The 10,801-nt window shown below is 53.5% G+C and overlaps 1 protein-coding gene across 2 annotated transcripts; it reads left to right on the top strand.

The window, feature by feature from the left end:
• The first annotated feature begins 34 nt into the window (after positions 1–34).
• ZBTB45 (zinc finger and BTB domain containing 45) lies at positions 35–10,356 on the top strand. 2 transcript variants are annotated; one of them, XM_080978412.1, is made up of 3 exons: positions 35–818; positions 5,520–7,174; positions 8,551–10,356. In XM_080978412.1, the coding sequence occupies exons 2-3, from the start codon at positions 5,626–5,628 to the stop codon at positions 9,111–9,113; spliced, it is 2,112 nt and encodes a 703-aa protein (XP_080834538.1). In that variant the 5' UTR covers positions 35–818; positions 5,520–5,625; the 3' UTR covers positions 9,114–10,356. The 2 variants fall into 2 exon arrangements, with proteins under 2 accessions (XP_080834538.1, XP_080834539.1); XM_080978413.1 differs by lacking the exon at positions 35–818 and adding an exon at positions 935–1,162.
• The last annotated feature ends 445 nt before the right edge of the window (positions 10,357–10,801 follow it).

Consider the following 10,801-nt stretch of genomic DNA (forward strand, 5'->3'; position numbering starts at 1 on the left):
GAGTGCCCCTGGGCGCGGATCCTACTCACTAGTTCCCCCCAGGTCGGCCGCGGTGAGAAGGGGCCGCCGGCCTGACCCAGCCGGGCTCTCCTTCTGTTCTTAATGGTCAGCAGTGGTCTGAGCTGCTGGCCAGGGATCCCCGCGCCGCTTTCGCTGGACCGCAGGCCCACTGCGCGCTATCCCGAGTTTCAGGGGATTGGCAATGGGTAGGGCATGGCAGTGCGGAAAGTACGGGCAGAGAGATCGCCACGCCGCTTTCCGTTCTCTTCCTTTCTGCGTCTACGTTGGGCTCCCGCCAGGCGGAGCACCGCCGCTCCCCGTGCGCATCCCCCCGAATGAGCGCAGCCAAGCCGAGGTACTCCAAACCGTAGGATTGCAGAACGTAACACTAATGTCTCACAACAAATGAAACTTGATCTGTAGAAAACGCAACCTGAAAAATGAGACGTTGCACACACTTTTGTAAACCAAGAAATCTTTAATGAAAATATATTTAAAATCAAATCGTAGGATTGCAGAGTTGGAAGCGACCCCCGACGGCCATCTAGGCCAACTCCCTGCAATGCAAGAATATGCAGGTGGATTGAACCTTGCCGTTATCAGCCACTGAGTTCAATCTGCTTTCTTGCAGCAGCGCTGTGCTTTTCCCCGCCTCCTCCCGCAGGCACAGCGCGCGTGTGCCTCTAGATTTTCTCTCTCTATGGGCGGCGCGGAAGCGGTGGGAGGAAAGGGACGTGCGCGGAAGGAGGCCGCGGGGAGGGAAGCCTGGAAGCAGCGGAGGCGGCACGGCAAGTCCTAGCGGGAGACCGAGGCGGCAGGTGAGAGGGGCCCCGCCCCCAACCCGGGCGCAAGCCACGCCCACCCGGCCTTTGCCCCACCCCTCCCTCCCTCAGCTCCCAAGTATCCTGTGCATCGTTCGGCTCCCAGGTAGCGGACGGGAGCCCGGACTGCTGGGTCTGATCCGAATAGGAGAGCCCGGATTCTGCAGCAGGAGGAGAGGCGGGACTCAGGGCGCGCGAGGAAGGCGAGGGCGCCTCTGAGCATGGACAGAGCGCATTTCGCCACCGATTAACCTTTGCACACCTGGAGAGAGGCGGGACTTCTGCATGTGCTGCGTTCTGGCCGGATTTGAAGCCCAGCAGCTCCCGATTTCTTTCCCCGGGTGGGTGGGGAGAGTTCATTGCTGCTGGTGGAGCTATCCGGGTGTCAAAGCTCCTGGGCTCAGAGGTGTTTTGTTGCCCTGGGAAATGATTCCCGGTGAAAGAAGGGTGGAGGCGCCCAGCTGCAGCTTCCAGAGAATAACATTTTCTTCCTGTCGAATCAGGACCTTTTAACTGGGTCCCAGACCCCCTGGATCCATTCCCCTGCCTATCATAGGGAGCTGCTGGTGGCCGGATGCACAACACTAGTTGTATCTCTCTTTCTGTGTAGGATCAAGTGGTTTATCTCCCTGTTTCTCAAAATAGAAAAAAAATAGTAGAGGTGCAGTCATTTTAATTTTAATTTTTTTCCCATGGATTCTCCTCCATTAGAGAAATTTGGAAGGCAATTTGGCTGTCTTGTTATGTTAGCCACTCTCCCACTCTGCAGCGCCTGAAACCAGCTGTACCTTCTATTACGATTTCTGCTCTGCCTTTTTGGTGAAACTCTGCTTTAAAACCCTGGCACATCTTGCTTTTGCAAAATAGCTCTGCGCACGAATCCGTAACATTCTTGCTACGTGCTATTTCAAAACAAACTGCATTGTGTATTGACACTGACTTACTTGATCAAACTATCAAATCCACCACTTGTTTGGATGGCTTGCTCCACTAGTCCCAGGTGTGTTGCTGATTGAGGTGCATTTCCCTGAGTTCCTTAGAGGGCAGCCTGGCTTATACACACTCCGTGTCCAAGCGTGTGCTGTTGCTGTTTTGTCCCAAGCTTTCCCCATTCTCTGTGGCAGCCCTTAAGTTGTGGGATTCCCTTCCTACAGAGGTGCGTCTGGCTTCTTTGATGTACAGCTGTCACCAAATACCAAAGGCACACCTCTGGCCTTCAACGCCAGGGCCCACCCTTCTGAATTTAATACGTTTATACTGTTTGTTTTTTAATAATTTTTAAATTTGGTTTTACAAGTTCATTCACAGAAATAATGTTATTACAAATATTAGAATTTTGCACAAGATTCTTCTGAACCCCAAAACTTCCCTCCCCCCCCCCGTGGGTTCTTAAATAACGTTTTAACTGCATATTACAAGTCCATCTAATTTACCATCCTCCATTATATCAAAAGTCTCTGTATCATTACAGGGGTTATTTAAAGCTTGCCAAAGTTTTCAAGTGTTTACAGTGGTCTTTCCGATTTCCCCGGTTAATCTTGCCATCTCTGCGTCATCCAATAATTTCTCTGTCAGTCCATCCTAGTAGGTATCTTGTCGTCTTTCCAGCTCTGGGCAAGCACCATCCTTGCAGCTGTTGTAGTAATAATAATAATAATAATAATAATTAATAATTTATTATTTATACCCCACCCATCTGGCTGGGCTTCCCCAGCCACTCTGGGCAGCTTCCAAAAGAATATTAAAATACTGTGATACATCAAACATTAAAAGCTTCCCTAAACAGGGCTGCCTTCAGATGTCTTCTAAAAGTCTGGTAGTTGTTGTTCTCTTTGACATCTGGTGGGAGGGCGTTCCACAGGGAGGGCGCCACTACCGAGAAGGCCCTCTGCCTGGTTCCCTGTAACTTGGCTTCTTGCAGTGAGGGAACCGCCAGAAGGCCCTCGGTGCTGGACCTCACAGTGTCCGGGTAGAACGATGGGGGTGGAGACGCTCCTTCAGGTATACTGGACCGAGGCCATTTAGGGCTTTAAAGGTCAGCACCAACACTTTGAATTGTGCTCGGAAACGTACTGGGAGCCAATGTAGGCTTTCAAGACCGGTGTTATATGGTCTCAGCGGCCGCTCCCAGTCACCAGTCTGGCTGCTGCGTTCTGGATTAGTTGTAGTTTCCGGGTCACTTTCAAAGGTAGCCCCACGTAGAGCGCATTGCAGTAGTCCAAGCGGGAGATAACCAGAGCATGCACCACTCTGGCGAGGCAGTCCGCAGGCAGATAGGGTCTCAGCCTGCTTACCAGATGGAGCTGGTACACAGCTGCCCTGGACACAGATTTAACCTGTGCCTCCATGGACTGCTGTGAGTCCAAAATGACTCCCAGGCTGCGCACCTGGTCCTTCAGGGGCACAGTTACCCCATTCAGGACCAGGGAATCCTCCACACCTGCCCGCCTCCTGTCCCCCAGAAACAGTACTTCTGTCTTGTCAGAATTCAACTTCAATCTGTTAGCCGCCATCCATCCTCCAACTGCCTCCAGACACTCACACAGGACCGTCACCGCCTTCACTGGTTCTGATTTGAAAGAGAGGTAGAGCTGGGTATCATCCGCATACTGATGAACACCCAGCCCAAACCCTTGATGATCTCTCCCAGCGGCTGCATGTAGATGTTGAAAAGCATGGGGGAGAGGACAGAACCCTGAGGCACCCCACAAGTGTGAGCCCAGGGGTCTGAACACTCATCCCCCACACCACTTTCTGAACACGGCCCAGGAGGAAGGAGCGGAACCACTGTGCCCCCAGCTCCCAACCCCTCAAGACGGTCCAGAAGGATGTTATGGTCGATGGTATCAAACGCTGCTGAGAGATCCAGCAGAACTAGGAAACAGCTCTCACCTTTGTCCCTAGCCCGCCGGAGATCATCAATCAGTGCGACCAAGGCAGTTTCAGTCCCGTGATGAGGCCTGAATCCCGACTGGAAGGGATCCAAATGGTCCGCTTCTTCCAGGCGTGCCTGGAGTTGTTCAGCAACCACTCGCTCAATCACCTTGCCCAAGAATGGAAGATTTGAGACTGGGCGATAGTTGGCCATCGTGGCCGCATCTAAAGATGGTTTTTTAAGAAGCGGTTTAATAACCGCCTCTTTCAGCGGGTCTGGGAAGGCTCCCTCACGGAGGGAAGCATTCACCACCCCACGAAGCCCATCGCCCAGCCCTTCCCGGCTAGCTTTTATAAGCCAGGATGGGCAAGGATCAAGGAGACAGGTGGTTGGTTTCACTCGTCCAAGCAGCCTGTCCACATCCTTGGAGGTAACAGATTGGAATTGATCCCACGCAATTTGACTAGACAGGACTCTAGCACTCTCCCGCCCCGGCCCTGCTCCCACGGTGGCGTCTACCTCTTCCCGAATCTGAGCGACTTTATCTGCAAAAAACTTTGCAAAATCATTGCAGGAGATCATGTGGCCCGTACTGGGCCCCGATGTAGCAGGTGGTTCCACTAAATTGCGGACCACCTGAAAAAGTCTCCTGCTGCTGTTTTCTGCAGATGCAATAGAGGCGGTGAAGAAAGTCTTCTTCGCCGTTGCTACCGCCACTTGGTAGGCTCAGCATTGAGCTCTAACCTGTGTCTGGTCAGCTTCAGAATGGGTCATCCGCCACCGGCGCTCTAGCCGTCTCAACGATTGTTTCATTGCCCTCAGATCCGTGGAAAACCATGAGGCTGTCCGGGCTCCATGCCATCGGAGAGGGCGCTTCGGAGCCAAACAGTCAATAGCCCTGGTTAACTCCGCATTCCAGCGGGCCACCAGGGAATCAGCTGAAAGGCCATCAACATGGGATAAAGCATCCCCTACCACTCTCTGGAAACCATTTGGATCCATTAAGTGGCGGGGGCGGACCTTCCGAATCGGTCCCACCTCCCTGCAGAGGGGAAGGGTCGCGGAGAAGTCAAGTTGCACCAGGAAGTGGTCTGACCATGGCACTTCTTTTGTTTCGCTTTTACTTAGTGTCAGATCACCAACATCCATAGAGGTAAACACCAGGTCCAAGGCATGTCCGTGGCTATGGGTTGGGCCAAACGTATTCAGGGACAGCCCCAAGGAGGCCATGCTTTCCACGAAGTCCCGAGCGGCCCCTTGTAAGGTCGTGTCAGCATGGATATTAAAATCCCCTAGGACAACCAAACTAGGTGTCTCCAGGAGAACATCCGCCACGACCTGAAGCAGCTCGGGCAGGGAATCTTTGGTGCAGCGGGGAGGTCGGTACACCAAAAAGAATCCTGTACTGCCCCTATTGCCCAACTTCCAGAACATGCACTCAGAGAACTGGGTCTTCCCAATAGGACGCCTGGTGCAAACTAATGACTTCCTAGCGTACATAAACAGCCTTTTCAGTTTTTTTCAGTATCTCTGCACCTACAATTCCTAACAGAAAGGCTTCTGGTTTTTTAACAAAGGTTATTTTAAACATTTTTTTCAATTCATTGTATATCATTTCCCAGAATTCCTTTATCACTTTGCAGTTCCACCACATAGGATAAAAGGTGCCTTCCTTTTCCTTACTCTTCCAACAAACATTTGAACTATACATTTTTGCTAATTTACTCGGGGTTAAATACCAGCGAGCGTGTACACTGGTTTTTTTTTTTAATTCTGGGGGAGGGCAGGTAATAACAACAATTCATAATAATGTTGTGTTTCAGGCTTTGTACGAGAAGAGCCTGCCGGTTGACTGTCCCGCGTGGGATGCACGCTGCTCCTCGGAAGGATCTCGATCTCCGGCTGCCCCGGTGAGGGACGCGGGACAGCATGGCTGAAGCCGTCCATTACATCCACCTCCAGAACTTCAGCAAGTCCCTCCTGGAGACGCTGAATGGGCAGCGCCTGGGAGGGCATTTCTGTGACGTGACAGTGCACATCCAGGAGGCCACGCTGCGTGCTCACCGCTGTGTCTTGGCTGCCGGCAGCCCCTTCTTCCACGACAAGCTGCTGTTGGGCTACTCGGAGATCGAGGTCCCGCCCGTGGTCCCCAGCCAGGTGGTCCGCCAGCTGGTGGAGTTCATGTACAGCGGCTCCTTGGTGGTGGCCCAGTCAGAAGCGCTGCAGATCCTCACAGCCGCCTCCATCCTGCAGATCAAGACGGTCATTGACGAATGCACCCAGATCATCTCTCAAAGCCGCAGCCCCAAGCCTCCCACTGCCCCGCCTCCGGTGCCCCTCTCCCTTCCCAGGGTCCTCCCGGCAAAGCCCCAAGAACAGCCGCCCAAAGAGGCCCTTGGCAGCGTCTCGCGGCCCGGGGACCTCGACGCTTCCCACCTGGAGCCCCCCAAACTGCTCTGCGCTTCGGAGGTGCGCTACAAGCTGCGTGACCTCCTCTCCTCCTCCCAGCACAGGGAGGCGAGGGCGGCCGCCTGCGAGGGGGGCATAAGCGATGGGGAGGCGGGGGCCCCGTACCTCCACCCCGCCGAGGCCACGCCCAGCTGCCACAGCCGCAAGCAGCGCCAGCCGGTGAGGCTTCAGCTGTCCGAGACAATGCCTGTCATCATCAAGGACGAGGAGGAGGGGGTTGGTGGGGAAGGCCGGGAGGGGGTGGTGGTGGAAGAAGGGGAGGCCAAGCTTAGCTGCTTCCCTGAGTGTGGCGGGAGCGGAAGTTTCCCTGCCGGCTTCAGCGACGAGGCGGAAGCAAAGGATTCTGGGAGTGCTGGCGGGGCTGGCAGGAAGGAGAGCCTCCACTTGGATTACGCCACTGCCGAGGGCCAGGATTTCTTTGGGAACCAGGATGTCTTTTCGGAGTCCTTCATCCCATCCTGGCAGGGGGAGGAAAGCGGCGAAGAGGCGGCAGCTTCTGCCGCGCGGGACAGGGAGAAGTTCCACTCGGACTGCAGCTTGCAGGCTTCCAACCTGAGGAGCTTGGCGGGAGAGTTCAAACAGGACTTGGGCGGGCCCTCGGGTGCCGCCTCAGCCTTTCCGCCCCGCAGCAATAGCGGCAGTGGGGGCTTGACTTTCGTCTCCTCTCTGGGCATCCAACGGGAGCTCAAGGCGGAGGTCAGCAGCGCCAGCACGGCCACCAGCACCACCAGCATCTTCCAGTTCCACATGCCCCAGCCGGCTGCGGTGGCCCAGGGCTTTTATAGCATCCAGGCGCAGCCGCCGCAGCAGCAGCAAGACGCCGGTGCCAGCAACATGGTGCAGCTCAGCCCTGGTGCCATGGTCACAGGCCCCCTGCATGGCGCTGGAGAGCAGCAGAGCCAACAGCCCGGCCCCTCGCGCTGCTCAGAGCCCTCCTACCAGTGTAGCCACTGCCAGAAAACCTTCAGTTCCCGCAAAAACTACACCAAGCACATGTTCATCCATTCTGGTAATGGGCACCATGAGGCGGAGCTTCCTGGGAGGGTGTTGCTGGGGGTACGGTGGGGGTGAGGAACCCTTTTTCATCTAGAGGGGAGTATTCCCTTCCAGGAGAAACCTTCCAGGGGTTGGTTGGGCCAGAGGCCACTGTGGGCGGAGCCATGAATGCAAATTGCACTTTGTACAGTAGGCTAGCTTGTACAGACACCTGGACCTCCACTCAGGGCAAGCCAGAGGCAATAGGGTTCAAGGACACATGCCAACCCCGAGGTTGCAGAAATACAATATTCAGGGAAACAGCCTTAAAGAAGGAGGCAGCCCCTTCCTGCCCAAAAGCTCAGGAGAGTAGGTTCAGTGACTACAGAACGCTAACTTTTGGGAGTCTGGGATAAGTAGAAAATGGGAGGGTGTGTCACTGGAATCCTGAACAGCAGCCACCCATGCTGCAACATTTTGTTGCAGTCCTGGCTTACAAGAACTATGTACCCAAGAGAGATAAATACAGACCTACACTTAGATGCCAGATATAAATTCACATCGAGGCTAGCATACAATGTTTGGGCCATTTGATTCATAGATGATGATGATGATGATGATGATGATGATAAATTTCTTGTATCCTGCCCATCTGACTGGATTGTCCCAGCCACTCTGGGAGGATTCCAGCATAATACGTAAGATACACAACAGAACATCACATATTAAAAACTTCCAGATACAGGCAGGGCCGGATTTAGGTTTGATGAGGCCCTAAACTACTGAAGGTAATGGGGCCCTTTATATGTCCAGCTGTCCTTTGTCAACAACAAATTGTCACTGTTTTTTGTGTTGAATATATGCTATATGGTAATTTATGGACCTAGTAGTTATCTAAAGCCATTTGCCACTGTTGCTGTATGTAGGTATTATTATTATTTTTATCTTATATTTTGGAAATGTACACCCAGGGGTTTTTTCCTTTAAATTTTTTGGGGCCCCCCAAGAGAGTGGGGCCCTAAGCTATAGCTTATATGTAAATCCGGCACTGGGCTGCCTTCAGATATCTTCTAAGTCAGATAGTTGTTCATGTCCTTGACATTTGACAGGAGGGCATTCCACAGGGCGGTTGCCGCTGCCGAGAAGGCCATCTGCCTGGTTCCCTGTAAGTTCACTTCTTGCAATGAGGGAACTGCCAAAGGCCCTCGAAGCTGGACCTCAGGGTCCTGGCTGAACGATGGGGGTGGAGACGCTCCTTCAGGTATACCAGGACCAAAGCCGTTTAGGGCATCATCCCCTAAGGAGGGATGTCCCCCTCGGTCCAGCGCCACGGGGCAGTTTCTGGGTTCTAGCGTTGGGGGTTCTGTGTCCTCTCGGCTGACCCGCTGTGCTTTTCCCTCCCCGCGACAGGTGAGAAGCCCCACCAGTGCAGCATCTGCTGGCGCTCCTTCTCCCTGCGGGACTACCTGCTGAAGCACATGGTGACGCACACGGGGGTGAGGGCCTTCCAGTGCTCCATCTGCTGCAAGCGCTTCACCCAGAAGAGCTCGCTCAACGTCCACATGCGCACACACCGCCCAGAGCGCTTCCAGTGCTGCATCTGCAACAAGTACTTCTCCCACCGCACGCTGCTGGAGCGCCACATGACCACCCACACTGCCTGGAAGGGCGGGCAGACCGATGCCCCCGGAGCCATTGGGGTGGCCGCGGCCGCCGCCGACTGGAAAGAGAAGCCGAGCATCGCCACCACCGCCTCCTCTGCCGCCGAGGGGACTATTGCCGTCACCGCTGCGGCGTGGAAAGCGGGGGAACCGTCTGCTGAGACGGCCATTGCCGTGTGGAAAGCGGGGGATCCGGTCCCTGGGGAGGGCAGTATGGGGGCCTGGAAAGGGGAAGCGGCTGGTGAAGGACCGGCTGCAGCCTGGAAAGGGGACCCGACTTCAGAGGCAGCCATGCAGCCTCACACAGCCTAAGGCTTTTTCTCCCCAACCTCCGTTTATGAATTTTTCTTTTGTCCAGCAGTTGTCGTTGACTGTGGCTCCAGCATCTTGAGAACTAAAAAGGCTGACCCACATAGGGTGCAGCTTTCTCCTACTGACAGGGGCAGCCATGTGCACGAGCCAGGCTGCGAATTCTCAAGGGGAGAGTCTCGGCGTCATTGTTGCATCATTAAGCCACAGCGTCGACCGCCTGTAAAGGTTGCTGGTGGCAGGAACATGGCTGAATTTGCACTGATGCTGTCCATGCCATTCCTGGCCCGTAGCTCAGTGGCAGACCCCATCCTTAGCATGAAAGGAAGGGCATAGCTCCAATTGCTGGCAATTCCAGTCATAAGGAGCAGAACTGAGAAAGAGCTTTGCCAGTGAGTAGACCAGGGATGGGAAAACCTGTGGTCCTCCAGGTGTTGGAACTGACAGTCCCAGCCAGGACGTCCTTTGGTCAGGGATGATGGGTGGTAGGAGAATAGATTTTGCTATTATGGGCAGATTAGTTGCAATTAGGGATGGTGGAAGTTGGGAGTCCCACAACATTTGGAGTGCCACAGGTTCCCTGTCCCTGGAGTATATTGTACTGGGCTCATTGGGCCGGAGATGTGATTAAGTGCAAGGCCGCTTAAGAAGAAGAAGAAGAAGAGTTTGGATTTGATATCACGCTTTATCACTACCCAAAGGAGTCTCAAAGCGTCTAACATTCTCCTTTCCCTTCCTCCCCCACAACAAACACTCTGTGAGGTGAGTGAGGCTGAGAGACTTCAGAGAAGTGTGACTAGCCCAAGGTCACCCAACAGCTGCATGTGGAGTAGCGGGGAATCGAACCTGGTTCACCAGATTACGAGTCCACCGCTCTTAACCACTACACCACGCTGGCTTAACAGCTCCATATTTAGCCCCAATAGCTAAATGCCTGTGGTCAAAGGCAGGATGCCAGGGAATACCAGCAAAAGGAGCCTTGCTTGTGAGCATCCCAGAGGCATTTGGCTGGTGACAGCAGAAAGGTAGATGCTAGATGGATCACTTGGCTGTTCTTATAAAAAGATCTGCCACAATAAATGGGAAACACATTTTTTTTATTTTTTGGTTATTCCATGCTTACAGCTTATACTGTTACTATATTGCATTTCCAAAGCAGTTGGGTTCTGGGGCTGTTTTATTTGTAATGGATCAACTTATCCAAGCTGTTTCTCTCCTTTATAGGAAATAAAGCAGTGTGTGTGTGTCTATTTCTCAAGGCGGTGGAACGTCTGATGAGATGGTTGAAGAGGGAGCCTAGCTCAGTGGCTGCAGATGATTCCTGGTTCAGCCCCTGGCATCTCTGTGGAGGTGGGAGGCGGGGAAACAGATAATAAGTGATGGATGGGAAAGTCCTATCTCTGTCTGAGACCCTGGGTAGCCAGAGTAGACCACATTGGGCAGGGTGGACAAAGAGTCTGAGCTGGGATCAGGCAGTTTCCTATGTCCATAGAATCACAGCCTCATTCTCAGTGGAGGCTGGTCCATTGGGGCAAACAGGGCACTGCCCCACCAGCCTCAGCCAACTCCCATGTGCCTGCCTTCTTACTTACAGGTGAAACTCAAAAAATTAGAATATTGTGGAAAAGTTCATTTATTTCAGTAATTCAACTTAAAAGGTGAAACTAATATATGAGATAGACTCATGACAT

The sequence above is a fragment of the Podarcis pityusensis genome (assembly GCF_964106645.2).
Source record: "Podarcis pityusensis genome assembly, chromosome: 13".
NCBI lineage: Eukaryota > Metazoa > Chordata > Lepidosauria > Squamata > Lacertidae > Podarcis > Podarcis pityusensis.

Excerpts from the sequence above, each read along its gene's own strand:
- ZBTB45 (XM_080978412.1), top strand. The coding sequence starts at position 5,626 with ATGGCTGAAGCCGTCCATTACATCCACCTCCAGAACTTCAGCAAGTCC. Across the intron at positions 7,175-8,550 it reads GCACATGTTCATCCATTCTG|GTGAGAAGCCCCACCAGTGC; the intron begins GTAATGGGCACC and ends TCCCCGCGACAG.